The sequence below is a fragment of the Pholcus phalangioides genome, unplaced genomic scaffold, assembly GCF_987345545.1.
Source record: "Pholcus phalangioides strain wild (caught in Gottingen) unplaced genomic scaffold, Ppha-v1.0 ptg000004l_1, whole genome shotgun sequence".
Taxonomy (NCBI): Eukaryota; Metazoa; Arthropoda; class Arachnida; order Araneae; family Pholcidae; genus Pholcus; species Pholcus phalangioides.
The window spans coordinates 42,209,806-42,232,592 of record NW_028301597.1 but is presented as its reverse complement, the minus strand read 5'-3'; the positions used below and the strand labels follow the sequence as shown (position 1 = coordinate 42,232,592).

Genomic DNA, 22,787 nt, shown 5'->3' with positions numbered 1-22,787 from the left:
TATGTCTCCCATGCGATGAAATACAGTCCGTACAACGCCTAGGCATGCTGAGTATCAAATTATCGATCTGATCTTGGGGAAGATCACTCCACTCAGCAAGCAATGCTCTCCGAAGTTCCGGTACACATGTCCATACGGGTTATATCCTCAGATTCAAGGCATTCGTTTACGATGTTTGCTCGGTGAGGACGGGCGTTGTCATCCATAAACACAAATTCTGCGCCCATGGCACCCCTATACAAACGTACATGTTGTTCCAGAATGATTTCCCGATAAATTTGGACTTTCATGGTTCCGGTTTGAACATGCAGATCTGTTCTGGAACACAGTATAATTCCACCCCAAACGAGCAATGCTGCATCACCGTAACGGTGTCGTTCAATGATGTTGTCTTGGTGGTAACGGGTACCTGGCGTTCTCCATATGAAAGTCCGACGTGAATCAGACTGCAAGCTAAACCTGGACTCGTCGGAAAACATCACACAAGCTCACTGTGACGATGTCCACATTGCATGTTCTCTACTCCAGGCTAATCGCTGCCGACAGTGAGTTGCCGTGAGCGGAACACATCTGACAGGCCTGCGAGCATGTAGACCAATATTTCCCAAACTGTACACGGTTTGCCTTGAAACTGTGGTACCCGCGGCTGCAGATAGCTGACGAGACAGGTCATATGCTGTGCTCCGTCGTCTTCTTTTGGCAGTTACTGCCAAATACCGGTCGTCATTCGGCGTTGTAACTCGGGTGCGACCTGTACTGTAACGTCTAGTGACATTTCCGTTATCTTGGAATCGTTGCCAAAGCCTAGAGATGACCCTTTGAGCAATTCCAAGTTCCTCGGATACTTCCATCTGAGTACGCCCACATTCCAGGCGGCCGATAATTCTACCACGTAAAAAATCATTCACATGCGTCCTCTGTGTCATAACTATTCGCTTATGGCACTGAGCGCCTTACAGAACTCTTGTGAACAATTTTACTTCTTTGCCACCATTCCTTATATAACCCCCCTCTTACACTCTCGTCATTGTGACGTACTATCGGCATCATCTGGTGGCTTCCTGAAATTTGCATATCATTCTTGCAGATGTGTGTGATAATTCTACAGGTGGAATTTTTACTTTAGATTTCGATTTCTGTGTGATTCTGAATTATCCTTAATTTATGGACATGAGTGTATTTTATCTATACGTACACAACAGTGGTTCTCAACCGGGGGTGCATACACATCAAGGTGTGCGAGATGGGAAAAAAATTACAACATATTGACTGATTATTCAGATTAATTAAAATGATGATAAAAATTGAATTTCATCATTTTTGTCCCACTACGGTCATTTTCTGCATACGAGGGCTAATTAGACCGTGACCTACAATTTGTTGATGAATCCGAACGGCAGCTTTTTTATACTCATTGAGAGGTTAGAGCACTAACCCTTCGATGGGAGGGACCGTTTCTGTTATACCCCTGTGTCAGCAAAGTTTCTGACTAGAACGAACCGGGTATCGGTCTCGTGACTCCTCTAAACATCCTTGGGTACTTTTGGTGAGTATCTTTATCGACCTGGGCCACCGCGCCCAAATTGAATTTTTCAATTCCGTACAAGTTATGATTCATTCCAATGTTTGAAGCTTCATCTTCTGACCTGTGCTAGCAGAAGTGTGCCATATGAATTTTGCGTTGCTTTTTCGACTATCGAGAAGGAAGGTAAGCCGCATTGCTCTGAGGGGTGTGGGAAGGTAAAAAGTTTGGGTATCATTGAATCAATGACATTGATATAAAATAACGTGTCCAGACTGATTCATCATCACCGAGCCGATACTGCTGAAACTATAAAAACGTAAAGACTCACTAAGACGGGGTTTTTGAAATTTGACCTTTTAAGGGAATCATACGGGGGTTTAAATGTTATATATAGAGAAATCCCGTTGGCCGAAACCACTGAAGTGAAAAATACGAAATTCGGTGAGTAGTTTTATTTTGTAATGTAGTGACTCACTAAGGAGGGACTTTTCAAATTTCAACCTCTAGGGGGTCATAAGGCTGTTCAAAGATTATATGGAGCAATCATGGAGTCACACTGAAACCGCTGAACCTATAAATATGAAATTTGGTTAGTATCGCATTTTATAATGTAGACGCACAGTCTACGAGAGTGTTTCTGAAAATTCAACCCCGAATTGATCATAATAGTTTCAAATGTTGTATGAGGGGATTATCGCCGAGTATTTTTTAGATTACCAAATCCACGTGAGCGAAACCGCGGGTAACAGCTAGTGATGTATACGCAGTCTTTAGTTTTTATAGTACCACTTTTAATTGGGTTGCTGTATTTTAGAAATATATGACATCCATATTTGTTATGGACATGCTTTGTTTTCCGCCACGTCGTTGGGCATTTTGCAAACCTACCGGTTTAATACAATACCAATTTGTATTAAACTTCTTATTTATATTTTAAAAATTATTTTTGTCAGCGCCAAAGTTACCTGCCAACCTAGGTTGAACTTCATTTTTTTGTGATTATCTAAGTAAATTTTGTTTTTGAGAGCGTTGAACTTTTTTCTGCAAACAGCTAGAATGGGGAACACCAGAATGAATATTGTGCGAAAAATATGAAATCAGAAAATTTACATTTCATATCTTTAAACATTTCACTCTTTAAACATTTCACTCTTTAAACATTTCTAAGTTTGATTTCTGATTTTTAAAATGACAATGAAATTAAAAATGTTTATATCTCAAAACTGTGATTTTGGAGTTATCATGTTCTGACCAAACACCACAGATATATACACCAACATTGTAATCATTTCGATAGTTGTACACTTCGGTGAAATTCAAAATTTCGTGTAGGAGGACTTACTTTTTGATGGGTACCAATACAACCAGTGCTAGTATGTAAAGCTGCATATCCGCACCCACGTACCAAAGCCAGACTAAACACTGAAATAGGATTAAAATATCATATTTGGGTTAATATAACCACATACATATCATTTCGATAAATATATTATAGGAATATTATCCGTAGGTTAATAAAGACTTCAAACACGTATTCTCAGACATTAAATTTTGTACTCTATTATGTATGCACATAATTCAATTGCAACGTTTCCTCGAAAAATCAGATAATTCCGTACAAAAGAAATCGTTACTTATCTTATAATGTATGACAGCAATTCCACCCCCGCAGATGCTTATCCTTGAAGGTACGCGACAACCCATCGCACGTATTCTACGCTTTTCTGAGAGTACGCACTTCTGCTTCAAATGCAAAGCAATTTCCCTTGACATTTTAGGGAATGCCTAAGCTATTTACACATTTCCCGAGGATAAGAGCATCTTCGTATTTCTAGGCGTAAATACGCCGTTTATACATTTTCAAGACTGTGCACTGCTCCTTCCAATGCAAAGATCTATACTCATACGCATTTCAAGACATTTGTAAACCTTTTGCGCATTTCAAGGAGTGAGTAAACCCTGATCATTTTGTAGAGCCTCAATATATCTATTCTATAATATAAAATCACAAACAAACTCGAAAAGGGCCTGTTGCTAAGCAACCGAGTGACGGAAGTCTGTTACGGAAGTGGGTTCGATTGATATATCGATATTCACATTCATATATCGATATGATATCATATATCGATATTGGGTCGATATTCACATATCGGGACCCATTTGACCCATCGGGACCATGTTATGTGCATGTACCAAGAGGCTCCTACATCCTACAGCAGAGCCCTTAGGCTGGAATTTAGATTTCGAGCCCCCAAACCAGCTTTTCAGGGGCCCCCCTGTGATTAATTTATAGCGTGAAAAATCAAAAAGTGAAAAGAATCGTTGTGGCCCCTGTCAGCCCTTCCTTTGTGGGGGGGGGGGGGAGGTCCATGCCGAGAGGTATATATATGTGTAATATACACACACAACAGCAGTGCTCCCAACACAGGGTCGGGGTACCCGGGGAAGATTTCACGTATAAGTAAAAAGTTTTCATTTCCAGGGGCCCGTGATGGATCTCATTGTTTTCTGTTGTAGAATTCGCAACAGCCGAAGCCCGAGATAAAGCCAGTCTGGGGCCCCACCAAAAGTATGCGAATTGGTGTCCCGGGTAATTGGTTGGGGGCCCTGGATTTTATTCGTTGGTAAAACGAATACAAATGAAAATTTTTCATGGCACTCGCTCCGGGGGATGACCGACAAGCTTCCAAGTCGGGGGCCCTATGTTTACAGGTTTCGTTTTGGGGGCCCTGGATGAATCTCATTCTTTTCTGTTGTAGAATTTGCAACAGCCGAAGCCCGAGATAAAGCCAGTCTGGGGCCCCACCAAAAGTATGCGAATTGGTGTCCCGGGTAATTTGTTGGGGGCCCTGGATTTTATTCGTTGGTAAAACAAATACAAATGAAAATTTTTCATGGCACTCGCTCCGTGGGATGACCGACAAGCTTCCAAGTCGGGGGCCCTATGTTTACAGGTTTCATTTTGGGGCCCTGGACGAATCTCATTCTTTTCTGTAGTAGAATTCGCAACAGCGGAAGACCGAGATAAAGCCAGTCTGGGGCCCCACCAAAAGTATGCGAATTGGTGTCCCGGGTAATTGGTTGGGGGCCCTGGATTTTATTCGTTGGTAAAACGAATACAAATGGAAATTTTTCATGGCACTCGCTCCGGGGGATGACCGACAAGCTTCCAAGTCGGGGGCCCTATGTTTACAGGTTTCGTTTTGGGGGCCCTGGATGAATCTCATTCTTTTCTGTTGTAGAATTTGCAACAGCCGAAGCCCGAGATAAAGCCAGTCTGGGGCCCCACCAAAAGTATGCGAATTGGTGTCCCGGGTAATTTGTTGGGGGCCCTGGATTTTATTCGTTGGTAAAACGAATACAAATGAAAATTTTTCATGGCACACGCTCCGGGGGATGACCGACAAGCTTCCAAGTCGGGGGCCCTATGTTTACAGGTTTCGTTTTGGGGGCCCTGGATGAATCTCATTCTTTTCTGTTGTAGAATTTGCAACAGCCGAAGCCCGAGATAAAGCCAGTCTGGGGCCCCACCAAAAGTATGCGAATTGGTGTCCCGGGTAATTTGTTGGGGGCCCTGGATTTTATTCGTTGGTAAAACGAATACAAATGAAAATTTTTCATGTCACTCGCTCCGGGGGATGACCGACAAGCTTCCAAGTCGGGGGCCCTATGTTTACAGGTTTCGTTTTGGGGGCCCTGGATGAATCTCATTCTTTTCTGTTGTAGAATTTGCAACAGCCGAAGCCCGAGATAAAGCCAGTCTGGGGCCCCACCAAAAGTATGCGAATTGGTGTCCCGGGTAATTGGTTGGGGGCCCTGGATTTTATTCGTTGGTAAAACGAATACAAATGAAAATTTTTCATGGCACTCGCTCCGGGGGATGACCGACAAGCTTCCAAGTCGGGGGCCCTATGTTTACAGGTTTCGTTTTGGGGGCCCTGGATGAATCTCATTCTTTTCTGTTGTAGAATTTGCAACAGCCGAAGCCCGAGATAAAGCCAGTCTGGGGCCCCACCAAAAGTATGCGAATTGGTGTCCCGGGTAATTTGTTGGGGGCCCTGGATTTTATTCGTTGGTAAAACAAATACAAATGAAAATTTTTCATGGCACTCGCTCCGTGGGATGACCGACAAGCTTCCAAGTCGGGGGCCCTATGTTTACAGGTTTCATTTTGGGGCCCTGGACGAATCTCATTCTTTTCTGTAGTAGAATTCGCAACAGCGGAAGACCGAGATAAAGCCAGTCTGGGGCCCCACCAAAAGTATGCGAATTGGTGTCCCGGGTAATTGGTTGGGGGCCCTGGATTTTATTCGTTGGTAAAACGAATACAAATGGAAATTTTTCATGGCACTCGCTCCGGGGGATGACCGACAAGCTTCCAAGTCGGGGGCCCTATGTTTACAGGTTTCGTTTTGGGGGCCCTGGATGAATCTCATTCTTTTCTGTTGTAGAATTTGCAACAGCCGAAGCCCGAGATAAAGCCAGTCTGGGGCCCCACCAAAAGTATGCGAATTGGTGTCCCGGGTAATTTGTTGGGGGCCCTGGATTTTATTCGTTGGTAAAACGAATACAAATGAAAATTTTTCATGGCACACGCTCCGGGGGATGACCGACAAGCTTCCAAGTCGGGGGCCCTATGTTTACAGGTTTCGTTTTGGGGGCCCTGGATGAATCTCATTCTTTTCTGTTGTAGAATTTGCAACAGCCGAAGCCCGAGATAAAGCCAGTCTGGGGCCCCACCAAAAGTATGCGAATTGGTGTCCCGGGTAATTTGTTGGGGGCCCTGGATTTTATTCGTTGGTAAAACGAATACAAATGAAAATTTTTCATGTCACTCGCTCCGGGGGATGACCGACAAGCTTCCAAGTCGGGGGCCCTATGTTTACAGGTTTCGTTTTGGGGGCCCTGGATGAATCTCATTCTTTTCTGTTGTAGAATTTGCAACAGCCGAAGCCCGAGATAAAGCCAGTCTGGGGCCCCACCAAAAGTATGCGAATTGGTGTCCCGGGTAATTGGTTGGGGGCCCTGGATTTTATTCGTTGGTAAAACGAATACAAATGAAAATTTTTCATGGCACTCGCTCCGGGGGATGACCGACAAGCTTCCAAGTCGGGGGCCCTATGTTTACAGGTTTCGTTTTGGGGGCCCTGGATGAATCTCATTCTTTTCTGTTGTAGAATTTGCAACAGCCGAAGCCCGAGATAAAGCCAGTCTGGGGCCCCACCAAAAGTATGCGAATTGGTGTCCCGGGTAATTGGTTGGGGCCCTGGATTTTATTCGTTGGTAAAACGAATACAAATGAAAATTTTTCATGGCACTCGCTCCGGGGGATGACCGACAAGCTTCCAAGTCGGGGGGCCCCATGTTTACAGGTTTGATTTTGGGGGCCCTGGATGAATCTCATTCTTTTCTGTTGTAGAATTTGCCACAGCCGAAACCCGAGATATAGCCAGTCTGGGGCCCCACTAAAAATCTGCGTATTGTGTCCCCGCTACTGTATGTGGGGCCCTGGATTTTATTCGTTGTAAAATTGATAAAAATGAAAAATTCTCACAGGGGGGTGTCCGACAAGCTTGCAGGTCAGGGCTTCATGGAAATGTTGGCAGGTTGTAATTCGGTGCCCCTGAATGTATCTCATTGATTTTTGTGGTTTAACATTGTAAAATTTGCAACACATCGGTAGCCCAAGATATATCCAGTGTGGGGCCCCACTGAAATTCAGCGAATTGAATCTGGGGACCCCCATGGGGAAGTTTTCTGGGGATACTTGATGAATCTCATTTGTTTTTTGTTGCTTTATTATTATTTTCATTAAAATTCGCTTCTTCAGTAGGCTGGTGCTTTCACACGTCCCTTTCCCCTTTTCCATAGCACGCTGATGAAGTGGGACGAATTAAACATGATATGTCCGGGAGAGAAGTGGGGGGGGGGGGGGTTGGCCGCCAAAGGCGGCAGGGGGGCAGAGCCCCCCTAGTATTCTTATATGTATTATTATTATTATTATTATTATACTTTGCACATTGGCTCTCTCTTAACAAGCACGTTCTGGTCACGTGAAAGAATCTCAGTACATTCTGTACTGAATCACGAGATGATCACGGGACCGGATGCCCCTTCGGAGGGTCCGAAGGGCCATGTGTGTGAGAAGTCAGATTAGCTCCAGCTCTCACACGCGATGCATCCACGTCGTCTTTCTGTCTCCTTAATATGATATAACTATGTACCATGCAAATATCTTCTTTATAGCAGCATAATTAAATATAATGTATATCTGAAACTACTTCTCATCCATACGGACTCGGATGCGCTACCGTCCCCACTTAGCATGAGCAATTTGATCATTTTTTGATCATTTTTGTCGCACCACGGTCATTTTCTGAAAACGAGGGCTAATTAGACCGGGACCTACAGTTTATTGCCAATTCCGAACTGCAGGCTTGTTTTTAAAGTAAACCCTCTACCCATTTCTAAATACGTGCCCGCAACGCAAAACATAATCCCCCGCCTTCATTTTAAAGGATAAGCAAGACTTACAAGACAGTCATGGGAAACGCAAGCCTCTTTCGCATTTCTTGTGAGCAAGCAGGCTTTCTACCTATTTTCATCCGTATCATGATTTCCACCCGCTCCTAAGAGTACACACGCATCATTCGAACGCGGAGAAAGATTAATAGTTCACCACACATCTCAGGGATACGTAAGAGTTTCAAGTAGAGTTCCTTAAAGTAGAACGATGAGTTTGATATCCTTTATATGATCGTAACTTTCAAGGCATTCATGCGGGGGGGGGGGGGGAAGAAACCTCTTAAGCATTTCCAGGTCAGTTAGCACACACCCTCTACTCATGTTGCATGCATTGCCTTCATCTATATGAATGCTCACGCTTCCTTCAAACGCAAAACTTGATCCTCATACACACTTTTAAGGATATTTTTAAGTCTTTTTTTTTGTATTTTAAAGGATGCGTTTACCCTATAAGACATTTCATGGGATTCGAGCATCTTCAAGCCCTTTCTAGCTCTGAAAAGACGTGAAAAGTTTAAGAAACGAAGATTTCACTAGATACAGTATATGAATCATTGATTTTTTTTTTGGCACTTTCTGATCCACTTGTTACCGAGTGAAATATTCTTTGTGTAGAAAGAGAAGGAGTCGAATATTAGGAATTCTCTATTTAGTTTATCTAATATATGTATACTTGGATATATATTAGAGAAAAAATGTCGGTCCAAAGTTCTTAATGGTGAACGAAATCTTTTGAATCTCTGTAATAGTAATTTAGGAAGGTGAATAACTCTTCCTTTAACTCTGAAACTTACCATTTTTTTAGTTTCCATCATGTTGTTGATGAAAAGGATGTTAGTCCACCAGTATTTTTGGCATACGTCGATGTGGTGGGCACTGTATTCAATCCATACGGGACCTTCACCAATTCGTACAAGAACGAAAAATAACAACGTGATGAACAAAACACCTGGACCCAATCTAAAATCGAACGCAAGGTCATATGTTTAATTAATCATATACTTCGTATACATCAATTTAAACCATTGTTTTTCATGTGAGATGTATATATATATATATACTCGTATATGTATGTTACGGTAAACGCCCGAAGAGTGGTAAAACCAAGGTTTCACCACGAGTTGGTAAGAGCCCGAAAAACGCGCTTGTAAACGTGTACATTTCGGGCTTTTACCGGTAAATGCTAACTTTCATGAAAATTAGTAAAAATGCGAATTTTCTAATTTTCATAAATTTGTTAGCTGGTCATTTATTAATCACAATGATCCAGATGATAATTAAGATCATAATTAATTAACTAATTGCTCATTCAAATTCGTGAAAATTAGTAAAATTGTTAATTTCCTAACTTCCATAATATTGTATTCTGATCATTCTAATTTTATAAAGATCACGGCAAAATTATTTTCTCTTAAAAATAATGTCCTTCTCTGGTTTGTTAAAAACGAGATTAAGAACTTTTTATTTAGAAATGATATTGTGAAACTTGTTTGTGATTTTATATCGATGCATTTGTATCAACTGATAAATATCAGTTGTTACAAATCTATTCGAGCAAAACTACAGCTTGTTAGCAGCAAACTAAATAAAGTTGTAACTAGAGCCCGGATTAGACGCTAAAACATGCACTAAAAATAAAGTTGAATCTGATAAATATCAGTTGTTACAATGCCTTGCCTCGAATAGTAGTAATTCCAACAACACTGATTTAATCAACGTACATTATTTACGAAAAAGCTTTGTGATTTTCAAAAAAAATTTACATTTTAGGTGAACCTCAAAATCGCGGGAACATACTGCAACACTTGCAAATTTAAAAAATACAATTAAAATATTAAGAGGCATATATATAGAATGCTTCTCGAGATTCAGAATACTTCAACAGAGAATACTTTCAGTGTTCAACTTGAACATATTGGGACATTTTTAAATACCTAGTGGATGGGTTAATAATTTCTTCTTAGTACGTTCTGACATTTCGTTACTAAGTTAATCATATCAATATTTCACAAGCGAAAGCAAGTAAATTTTATTGCCTGTTAAAGCTAATCTATATTGATAGAGTTATTTACCATAGAATGCTGATCATCTATAAACACGCTACAATAATTTCGTTCAAAATTTTGCGTATATCCCGCCTTTATGTGTTTCTTATTTAGTTCGGAAAATAGAAAAACTTTGGAGAATGGAGAAAGTACATTTCTGGGAAAAAAGGGTCAATCACCGGGCGTTACCAGCCTGTCACTTCGGTTCAGCCCCCTCTCGACGGCTTATCATACATGCCAATTACCCATTGTCACATATTGGGGGGAAAGCATTCTAGAATCATGTGACCCTGTTGTCATTTTGAAAAGATTTTGTGAAAATAAGTAGCTTTTTTTGAAGAGGTTTTGTGTTCGACCCTGAGCCGTCGATAGGGTTAAACAGATCAAGGGTATACCCATGGGCACTTGTTTTTCTAGTGCTTTTGCAAATATTTTCTTACATGTCTACGAAACTAATATTTTTGCTGAACATAAAATCATGGATTTTAGGGTTTTAGATGTATCGATGATCTCATTACTTTTAATTTTGAAAATTTTGTGGAATTAAGCGGTGATATTTTCCCTACGGATTCGACACTCAAGAGAACCAATCATAACCCCCTATCTGCGGATTTCCTCGATCATAAAATTTACTTGTCTATTAACATATCCTTTGTTGGAATTTTTAATAAAAGGAAAGAATTTCAATTTAAAGTTAAAATTTTCTTTCTAATTTCAATTCTAATATTAGTATTAGAATTTTGAAAAATATATTTTTTGGACAACTATCAAGAATTAAAAAAACATGTAATAATGCTAATGATTTTGTAAAAGCAATTTCTGAATTTTTCAATGCCTTGAATGGCAACGGTTATCCGTCTTCCTTTATGGGTTTCAAACTTCACCCACGTTTTTCGACTTGTTAGTTTACGCCATGTGGCTTATTATTTGTGACATCAGTAATAAAAGGTTGGTTTTTATGTAGGGGGTGGGGGGAGGTTTGTATTTCTATTTTTATTTTCTATTTTTAACTTTTAAACACACTTTTGTGGAGGTGTCTATTTAATATTGTGCTATCCATGTGTATTTTCGTGTTTTTCTGGTTTTTTAATTTTTGTATTTTCACATATTTCCTTTTGACTTCCAAAGGTTGTTTTCCCCCCGACTTCTAAAATTTCGAAGGAACCGATGGTAAATGTATGCCTATTCTTGGCCTACAATCATTAGAAACATTTTTGCTGTTTGGGACAATGTGGGCGGTGGGGGAGGGGGGTTCCCCGGTAAGAACGACCTCCTCATTGTTCCATTTCATTTTTGTATTTTTCGTCTTCTCTCATTTTCTTTCTAATTTTATATGTATATACATTACATACACGAGTTTGTTTTTAATATAAAATGAATTATCATAACTTTCGTATACTAGAATGATTCAGATCTTTTTTGGGAGACGTATTTAGACAAGTGACTAGAAGAACAAAATTTAGATATACCTCCAAACTCGGCGAAATAAATACATTGGGACACTGAATGCGCTGGTACCAGACCTCATTCGAGCATGAATCAGAATGGCCCCACTTAAAAGAAAGTACGTATATTATTAGTATATTAAAATTAGAAAGACAATCTCGCTAAGATATTCTGTTGTTGGAAAAAAAAACACTTTCCTATAAGCGTACAAATAGGCATTACTTACCTTATAAAAAAGAATGTATCGACCGTGGGATATCCGTTCAAGACAACTTGGAAGCCAACAGACGATAAAATATCTCTGATATTGAATGAGCTTCCTGATTGAGAAAAAAATTTGTTGTATATTGAGCAAATAAAACAATTACTACGGTTAACAAACTAACAATTTACTTTTTCACAGGTTACTTCACAACGAGTAAAAATTCTGTATTTCATTGTAAAATCACAGTGAATTGTGATAAAATATCAGCTGGAAAAAAAAAATTAACCGTGATAGCGCCGTCTCCGTAAAATATCTATTCGGGAAAATATGAAGATTTAACTTCTTATATAGACAATCAATCGAATAGATCGACACTTAATAAAGTTTTTGTCTTTGTATTATTCTGAAGAAGAAAAAATAATTTAATAATAATATCAAGAACAAAGTTAAATTGGTGTTTTCTGAATTTCTTGTTTTGTCTTTCCTTTTTTATGTTTATCTCAGTTGTTTTGAACGTATGTTCTACGTATGTATGTGCTCTCCAAAAATAAAATAAAGTCACTTAGATAACGGTGAATAGAATTCTTGATTTCTGCCTCTTCCTGCGTGTTAAAATACGTGTGTTAGAAAATTTAGAGCTTTTAAAAAGCGCGAGAAGTTAGAGTATTCAAGAATTTTAATTATCGGCATCTGAGAAATTTCTGATCAAATTCTCATGGAGTGATCTTATTCAGTACAACAGAGATGGGCATAAAGTTCACCAATTGTCTATATTGAGGAAGGACTACGTAATAATATAGAAAATATATATTCACAACGTGATGAGGACAAATGGAATTTTATAACACACCGGCATATGTTTCGGCACTCATGGGTGCCGTTATCAAGGTGGAAAAACACGTTCTGTGCCATAGACTAAATATGTACTATTATAACTCTGTGTTCTGTCCCAACGAAAAGCCTGGTCAGAATGAAAAGCGCTCAGAATTGTTTCCTTCAGTTCAGTATTTTTATTATCAGTTTTAACGTCAGAGTAGTTGCCTTCTGTTGTTAGTGACACCATATGTCCTGCTCTTGGGCCCTTCGAATATTACTTAAATGTTTTTTTTCAAAATGAAAATATGGTAGGGCAATGGAACGGAGGGCGTTGATTTAGTGTCATTTACACACTAATTGTTCTTGAAAACCCTTTATGTAAGTACCCTCAAAAAAGTCTAAAAGAACTTTTTGGATCACCTTAGCCTCTGGAAAATTGCATGTGTGGTCTTCACTCCAGCAGTGTACATCGATTGTGGACTTATGGAATTGATTTTTAACGTACCTCTTATGTTCGCTTAATCAACATTTCAGAGAGCATTTGTGTTTGCCGATGTAGCCTTGGGGACAATTTGTGCACAGAATATAATAAATGTCCCATTGTTTGTCGCAATCATGTAAGAAAATGGTTTTTATATATATTTAGCACTTATTATTGTACTTCATTTTGTACACCACAGGCTGTGTTGTAATCATGTTCCAAATAAATGTTTTGTTTTTTTCCCACTTAGTATTGGCTCTTTTGTCCCAACCGACGTCACCTTCATAAGTATTTCTACAATTTTCACCGACTACACGTAGTTTGCGATGTCATGTTCTATGACAACTTTTGTTCCTCTTGAAGCCTAATATCACCCCTCTGAGTTTGTCGCCACTTCAAGGCAACACCCTGTGCACTGCAATTTACTCCTGTTAACTGGTTGGATTGGAAATGAAGGCGTCATTTATCGATGGTCGTCTCAAGATCTTAGGGAAAAATACAAGCCTGGGACCTGACGGCAATCTTCAAGGTGATAGACGAGCATCTTATGACCACATCAACCGGACGTGGGTTAATAGTCTAGACCGGAGCCAGCCGTTGTTAGAAAAACACGCAACTGCTTTGCCCGGCTAGCATAATAATTAAAATTTTGTTCAAAAAGAATGTAAAGTATCTGAAATACTGCGAAATAGTGGCAGATGATGAGTTGGACAGGATTTTCCAGTGGCTATACTAAAAGAGTTTCGAAGTATCATTAGAATTGGACATCACAAATCTGCCAACAGAGCGATAAAAAGGTAAAACATAGTGATTTTTTACATCTTCGATATCTTAATCACTATGATCAAGGTATCATTTGCGGCCATTAATGTGATACTAGATAAACTTTTTTCTCGCACATGATTTTTCGGAAGAGGTTCCATATCTAACTAGTTGGAAATTTTAGAAGAAAGGGTCTTGAGATAAAAAGTTTTATGTTTATTTGTTTTTCACGTATGCGATCCTTCAAATAATTAAGGCATTTTACGAGAAATCGCATATCATGTGAAAACTTTTCTTACACATAAAATATAATGGACATCACGTGATATGAGAGGTTGAGAATCAAAGTGGTCTAGTCACTTGAGTGAAACTTTTTATATAAGAAAACTTTCTTTCCTTTCCTGAAAGCTCCCAAAAATCAGTTTTCTTGAAGTGATTTTTTGCTTACAAGAAACTTTATAGCCTGATGTGTGTTACAAGCAAAAAATCATTTCAATGGAAACTAATTTTTTGAAGGTTTTCAGGAAAGAAAGCTTTGTTACGAAATATTTCACTCAACTTAGACCACATAGATTCTCAGCGTTCCCATATCAGTGTAAAAGTTTGACAAAACAACTTACTCATCATATCAGGTCGTACATTATTGTAGGTATGATTAAGCATGACCCAAAGAATTGTAAAAGCCTTCATGCCGTGAAATATTTTGACCGACTCGGGATTTTTCTCTTTCTTCAGCAGTCTTCTGGTGTTAGTGATGAACGAGAAACACAAGGCCATTCTGACGATAATATCTGAAAATATAATATTGCAGATGAAAAAAAATATCAAAATTATCAACACGAAAAATTAATTTTTCTAATTTTAAAAAATCTAATTATAATTGTAGTGCGTTCTTATCTGTATAGATGGCGCGCCCTCCTCACGCTCCTGGTGATTGTAAAAAAAAAGAAAAATGCCAGTTGGAATTATACCACCGATTTGTATACACGTGTCATCCTCCTCGTTATGTTTCTTTCGTATATTAAATCGTTAAGTTTTCATTACGTTTTATGTCGTCACTACAAGCATCGGATCACTGGTGACCTATAGGACGCATCTGATTTTGGACATTGAAGTTAATTTCTCCATCGTTTAAATTTCGTTTTCGCGCCTTGTGCTTTCCGTTCGTACGCTCTTCAAAGATGAAACTTGTCTAATCTCCTAGTCTTTTGGATATACTATATATATATTTTTTTTTTCAAGCCAAGTCTACTCGTTTCTACCCAATATAGAGACGTTCCTGGAAATTCAAGGTGAGGAATAAACTTTCTACTCTTGATTTGCCGGTCTCCATACTTGCATTTGTCATGGCTCAACCTATTGCATCAGCTGAAGTTTCACGTGTTGCCTTTCGAGCCCCTCCGTTCTGGGAAGCAAATCCAGAGATTTGGTTTCTTCAAATTGAGTCACAATTCAAAACGGCAGGCATAACCGCCGATGAAACTAAATTTCACGCCGTTGTAGGAGCTCTTGATTGCAAAGTTTTGAACCATGTTTCTAATATCGTTCGCAATCCTCCCCAACAGCACATGTACGAGACTCTCAAAACTCGCGTGCTGGAGCAGTTTCAACAATCAGAATCTTCCAAATTGCGAATGTTACTCCAGGAGCTTCAACTAGGCGACAAACGCCCGTCCCAGCTTTTGCACGAAATGCAAACGTTAGCTGAGGGTAAAATGGAAAGTGACATTTTGAGAAATCTCTGGATGCAGAGATTACCTTTGCACTCCCAACAAATATTACAAGCTTCTAGTGAACCGTTAATTGGGTTAGCGAAAATAGCCGACAAAATATGTGAGGTTTCTAATGTGTCATCTAATACTTCAGCTGTGTCTCACACTTCAGAGTTTGATGATTTGAAAAACGAAATTGCTTCGCTACGGCAATCATTTGAAAGGCTTTCGCGATCTCCTAGACCATCTCGCGGTTATCGCAAACGATCTCAATCTCGTAGCCGAAATAAATTCGGCGATGCTTTGAAAAACGGAAGGCTTTGCTGGTACCATGAGCAGTTTGGAGAAAAAGCTCATAAATGTATTCCTCCATGTCAGTTTCAGGAAAACTAGTGGGCTCGTCTGTTTCGGCGACAGCTGACGAAAGCCTTCTCCATAGTCGCCTATTTGTCATCGACGTTAATACGGGTTTCCGATTTCTAATTGACACTGGCGCATCAATCAGTTGTTTTCCGAAACGCCTGACTAACTTGACAAAACCTCACAAACTCTCACTGTATGCTGCAAATGGATCCGAAATCCAAACGTTTGGCAACAAAAATCTAGTTCTGAATCTTGGACTAAGGAGGGACTTTCCTTTCGTTTTCACTGTGGCAGATGTTTCACATCCCATTATTGGAGCCGACTTTTTGGAAAGATTTGGTTTGCTTATAGATGTTAAAAATTCTCGTTTGATCGATAATGAAACATCGCTATCAGTGAATGGTTTAGAATCCCAAAACGGCTCTTTTGGTTTAACGCCGATCTCTGGTGATTCTCCATACCACCGCATATTAGCCAAATTTCCTCAGCTTACCAGCTCAGTTCTAAATGCAGTTCCAAAGAAACACTCTGTCATGCACTTCATCGAGACTACGGGACCACCGGTTTTCGCAAAAGCTAGAAGATTGTCTTCTGAAAAACTTGCAGCTGTTAAAAAACAATTCAATGAACTGTTGCAACAAGGTATAATTCGGCCCTCAAAAAGCCCTTGGTCGAGTCCCATCCATCTTGTACCCAAAAAAAGCAACGAATGGAGAATTTGTGGGGACTTCCGCGGACTCAATGCAATAACCATCCCAGATAGATACCCGCTTCCAAATATACAGGATTTTTCCATCAACTTGAGTGGTAAAAAGATTTTTTCAAAAATCGATTTAATAAAAGCATATCACCAAATACCAATCAATCCTAAAGACATTCCCAAAACCGCCATAATTACGCCCATTGGGCTATACGAATATGTTTATATGTGCTTCGGCCTGAAAAATGCAGCTCAAACGTTTCAGCGTTTTATTGACGAAGCATTTCGTGACTTAGATTGTTGTTACGCATATCTCGATGATTTGTTAATCGCTTCCATTGACGAAAAATCTCATGAAGCTGACTTAAAACGTGTTTTTCAAAGACTAAATGACTATGGTATCGTGATCAATCCATCTAAATGTGTATTCGGTCAACGTCAAATTAATTTTCTGGGTTTTCTTGTTTCTCCCGATGGGATTGCACCTTTACCAGATCGAGTACAAACATTGCTCGATTATCCATTGCCATCAACAGTGACTGAATTGAAGCGTTTTTTGGCAATTGTAAATTTCTATCACAGATTCCTTAAAGATGCCGCCAGGGTGCAAGCTCCTTTGCATGAATTAGCAAAAAGCAAGATAAAAAAAGATAAAACTGAAATAGTTTGGTCTGAGGAGGCCAAGTCCGCTTTTTTGTCATGCAAGCAATCAATTGCCAACGCTGCACTTCTCGCCCATCCTGTTCCGAATGCAAAATTGTTTTTGACTGCTGATGCTTCCGACACTTCATTGGGTGCAGTCCTTCAACAGCAAATAGGAAACAAAACCCAACCATTGTCATTTTTTTCACGCAAGCTCAGTTCGACTGAAAAAAAGTACAGTACATATGACAGAGAGCTCTTAGCAATATATTCGGCTGTTAAGCATTTCAAGCACATTTTGGAGGGACGCAACTTCATAATTTTCAGTGATCATCGTCCTCTCACGTATGCCTTCAAACAACGTAACGATAAATGTTCTCCCCGGCAACTTAGACATCTTGAATATATTAGTCAGTTTTCGACAGATTTACGATATTTGCCTGGGGATAGTAACGTCATAGCTGATGCTTTCTCAAGAATTTGTGAAATCCACACTCCTTGTACAATCGATTATGCAGAATTGGCACGGGCGCAGGCAGATGATGATGAATTGCATACCTTGCTTCAAAGTGAAACTGGGCTTCAGCTAAAACGCTTCGATATCTCCGGTGTTAATATCTACTGCGATGTGTCTACTGACGATATACGCCCGTATGTACCCGTTTCAATGCGACGTCTAGCGTTCGACTCTGTGCATAATCTGTCCCATCCTGGGATAAAAGCCACTCTAGGTATGGTACGCAAACGATTTATTTGGAAATCGATTGCGAGAGACTGCAAAGATTGGTGTCGTACTTGCATCGCTTGCCAGAAGTCGAAGGTTATCAAACATACCAAGTCTCCTTTAGGCTCTTTCCAGGTTCCTGATTCTCGTTTTGCACACGTTCATCTGGACATTGTCGGACCCTTGCCTCCCTCTAAAGGATACACGTATCTCTTGACGTGCGTTGATCGGTACACACGGTGGCCCGAAGCGGTACCAATGTCTAACCAAACCGCTGAAACTACAGCTGAGACATTCTTTTCTACCTGGGTGTGTCGGTTTGGCGTTCCTGAAAAGTTGACCACAGATCAAGGTCGTCAGTTTGAGAGTGATCTATTTCGCTCTCTTGCACGGCTGTGCGGCATCGAAAAATCCCGCACCACTGCCTACAATCCAAAGTGTAACGGCCAGGTTGAGAGATTCCACCGCGATCTCAAAGCCTCTCTGATGTGTGTCCTCAAAGGTAACGAGCACTGGACAGAGGTTCTACCTACAGTCCTGTTGGGGTTACGTTCCAGCATCAAAGAAGACCTCCAAGTATCAACCGCTGAGTTGGTATACGGCACAGCCCTACGCCTTCCCGGTGAACTCTTTCGGCACTCGAATGAGCGAGACGTCCTACCTCGATATGACTTCTTGCAGAGACTGAGAGACCATTTCTCCCGTGTGAGACCAGTACCAACCTCTCATCACAATTCGTCTAAGCCCTTCATCTCGACAGACTTGCTAACTTCTCCATCAGTATTCGTTCGACAAGACTGTGTACGCAAACCTCTACAACAACCATACACCGGACCATTTGAAGTTATTTCAAGAACTGATAAGTATTTTATGTTGAACATTAATGGCAATCATAAAAATGTATCCATAGATCGCCTTAAGCCATGTTTTATGTTAAATAATAATTTATGTGACACGTTCAAAAATCAGTACATTTCCAGGTCTGGCCGAAGAGTGCGATTTCGTATTGACCCTTCGAAATTAGCTATATGATTCGTAATTATGTATGGTGTATGTATATATATATTGCAATTTTTTCTATTATTTGTATGATTATTATTCAAATTGTCTTCTCTTAAATGTTTCGTCTTCGACTGGAGGGGGAGTGCTGTAGTGCGTTCTTATCTGTATAGATGGCGCGCCCTCCTCACGCTCCTGGTGATTGTAAAAAAAAAGAAAAATGCCAGTTGGAATTATACCACCGATTTGTATACACGTGTCATCCTCCTCGTTATGTTTCTTTCGTATATTAAATCGTTAAGTTTTCATTACGTTTTATGTCGTCACTACAAGCATCGGATCATAATGATAATACTAAATCGGACACTATAGAGTTAGATGAAATAAAGCTACTTTCATTACCATTCTAGGGAGGGGGGTAAAGCCCCTCGGCCCCCTTCCAAGGCCAATCCGCCCGCCCTTTTACTTTTCATATCATATCTTCTTTATTTCGTTCCACTTCATCTGGCTGCTATGAAAAGTGGCATGTGAAAGCACCGGCTTACTCACACATTCTACAATATAAAAGCAACAAAAAACCCAATGTGATTCGTCAAGCAGCCCCGGCCCCGAAATAAGTAAACTTCCCAATGGGGGTCCCCTACTTAGAGCGCTGTTGCACTCCCGTGAGGGCCACGAAAATTTCTCATTTGTATTTATTTTACGAAAGATTAAAATCCAACCCCCCCCCCCCCCCAACCTAGGAGCGGATGACCAATATGAAGATTTTTGGTGGGGCCCCGTATGTGAAATTATACCGGAGTTTTTATACTACTAAAGCAACAAAAGAAAACCAATGAGATTCATCAAGGAACCGCCGAAATGTAACCTGTCAACATCTTCGTGGGGGTCACCATCCCCTGCCACACTTCTTCCCCGTGAGAGTTTTTTTTATTAAAACAAACAAACAGCAAATTACAAGATACAAATATGTAATACAATATGCAAATACAAACATATGTTACACGACACAAAAAACACTCACACATATAATACATACACTATGTATCCCCCAGGGACTTATGCGTTTGTTTGCGTTTCACGTTAGACCATGCAATCTTTGATTACTTTTGTTTGTATTGGTGTGTAATATTGTCACGAGTGCACCTATACTCAATCTCCCCCCCCCTCCTGCCTTCCCATAGAGAAAACACAAAATCAATACATACATGGGAAGCAACACGTGTGTTCATGTTTTCCCTCGCCAGGGAATTCCACGACGTACTTTTGTACCGAATATGCACTTACACATTATAATCTTCTCTCGTCACCTGAGCGAATGAAAATCCCTTAAGGAAATCAGGCAATTACTTTCGTCCAATAGGAGAAGTCTTCCCCAACCTGATTTGGGCGAGGCCTTTCGCCAGAGAGATTCCGGGAATTGGTAGACCAACATGTCGCGTTTGGAGATTCGTTAACTCTCCCCTCCCCCCTAACCTCGGGTCGATATCCCTCAAATGCAGGGGCACACAGGGACCCTCCACTGAGATGACGGTGAGTGATTCCAAACTATATATGATTATTGTGTGACCTTTTTCTAATACAAATACAACGCCACAACAGGCAAAATGCCCAACGAGGTGGCTGAGAAAAAGATGCCCATAAAAATATGGATGTCATATATTTCAAAAATAAAGCAACCCAATTAAAAATGTAATTAGAAACATTATAAACAATATATACTCATGATAAAATATTATACAATGCCCTTAGAGAATACTCATGGTTGTCTTATTCTAAGAATGGGTAGCTTCTCGATTTACCCCAACATGCTTATCGTATTTCTTTTTAAACGTGTCAATTGTGTTACAATTTACTACCTCCGGGGGTAAGCTATTCCATTTATTAACAACCCTATTAGAGAAAAATTCCCTGCGACACCATAACCTTGCATTGTCCCTCACCAATCGATACTGGTGTCCCCTTGTAAAAGCAGTCGATTGGCGGTGTACTAAGAGTTCATGGTCCATTCTATCCATCCCATTGAAAATTTTGAACACTTCGATCATATCTCCTCGACACCTGCGATCATCCAATGTAAACATATTCAAAAAATGAAGTCTCTCTTCATAACTCAAGCTCCATGTGCCAATAAGGACACGCGTAGCTCTTCTCTGCACCCCTTCAACCAAGTCTATGTCCCTCTGTTATACTGTATAATTCTATGTATTCTGTATAATTTGTGGAATTAGTGAGAGTGTCCTTGTTGATTATAATTTGTAACTGAGTTTAGTGTAATGCACCACGGCTAAGGATTGCCATGAATCAATAAAATTAACTTGTAATTCTCTAAGTGGAGTAGTATTATTTCCGCAATGTCCTGTTCATAATTTTCTTGTATAATATAAAATGTCGCGCTAATAAAACTAGTTCGTTTGAATATTCGATATGAGGTATCGTTTAACTCGCAACATATAAAATATCGATTAACACCGCGCGACACTATCCCCTCTTAAAGTTTTCCCATCTTTTCTGAATCACCATGTATATATATACATACCCCTCGGTACATACACATAACTTGACCCGGATGGGTAAAACGATTCCTGATATATTGAGGGACTAAATGAAAACTTGATCCTAAATCGTAACCAATTTCCGTCGCATGCGAAATTTGTGAGTTTGTGATTTTGTATTATAGAGTATATATATAATAATCATAAACTTACTTGAGTTTAATTTCTGTTTGATGCTTTCAGGCAGCCTCGACAAGACCATTTCCAAGAGCGTGCCAGCAATGGCAATAATAGCGATGAATAACATACTCACGCTAATTTACGGAAAAGAAGTTTTAAACACGATTATAGTTGTATATACTAATAATGACGAATCAGTGCATCAGATATTGATTTGATTAAATCCGTAGACATGCTTTGAAGATACCAGAATTAATGGAAGTGAAAAACATCAGTGTATAATGATAATCAAATATATTTCCTTTATAACCAATGTATCATATTGTACTCCAACCTTCACGCTTTAACACTTACGCTATTACCGCTAGACGGCGCGGTCATTAAACACATAAATCTCTGGTTTTAGCACTTATAATCAGTTCTATGTTGATTATGGGAGAGATGGGAAAGGGCGTGACGTGCATTTCATGTATGGTGCTGCGGACGGAAATTCACTAGAATTACGAAGACTACTACTACTACTTAACCGTAATGCATTTCGTACACATTCCTTTGCAGAATTTCTAACGGATCGGTTCATGCAGAAATGTTTGTTCTGAGTACATACGGGACTCTTAACGCATCCATGTTGCCAAAGTGTTGGTATTCTTGCTGCTGCTCACATCTGGCTTCTATAATTCGAAATGAAAATGATAAATTCATTTGATTTTCATGTTATGTAAGTATCATGTTGTAGGCATGCTTGCTGCATTCATACGTCTTAACGAAACCCAGAAACTTTTCTCCAATGCCCAACCCCTACCTCGTCTGAAATCACCGCAAAATTTGTTAATCGCGACAGTACCCTATTGTCCGGGTAAAATATGTTGCAAAAAGTTTGTATGTTTTTTTGACACAAAATAAAGTGTTCCGGACTCTGCCACGAAGCAGGGCTGGAAATCTCGACAACAGGATAAGTCCAGTGGCAACGTTCTGGCGTTCATTCATTCATCATTCAGGCATGCTTGCTTTTTGCGCAGAGTCTTTTTGAAATGAGAAACAAAAATTCTGGACAGTGCAAAGAGTCTTTACGTGAGTACAGTGGCTGCCCTGGGGGTTTTTACCGTTAAGATAAGCGCCAGATCGAAAAAAAAAACCTCTGAGATTTCATCGATGTCGATGACCTCG

At 39.9% G+C, this 22,787-nt stretch overlaps 1 protein-coding gene across 1 annotated transcript in view; it reads right to left on the bottom strand.

Moving 5' to 3' along the window:
• LOC149087602 (nose resistant to fluoxetine protein 6-like) overlaps nucleotides 1-22,787 on the bottom strand; it is a 53,138-nt gene that overhangs the window by 10,369 nt on the left and 19,982 nt on the right. Inside the window, exons 5-10 of the mRNA XM_089231531.1 lie at nucleotides 21,654-21,754; nucleotides 14,426-14,596; nucleotides 11,768-11,861; nucleotides 11,565-11,648; nucleotides 8,845-9,010; nucleotides 2,868-2,947 (exon numbers count right to left, since the gene is read on the bottom strand). Of these exons, the coding sequence (XP_089087657.1) occupies nucleotides 2,868-2,947; nucleotides 8,845-9,010; nucleotides 11,565-11,648; nucleotides 11,768-11,861; nucleotides 14,426-14,596; nucleotides 21,654-21,754 (696 nt within the window). The remainder of the gene's footprint in view (nucleotides 1-2,867; nucleotides 2,948-8,844; nucleotides 9,011-11,564; nucleotides 11,649-11,767; nucleotides 11,862-14,425; nucleotides 14,597-21,653; nucleotides 21,755-22,787) is intronic.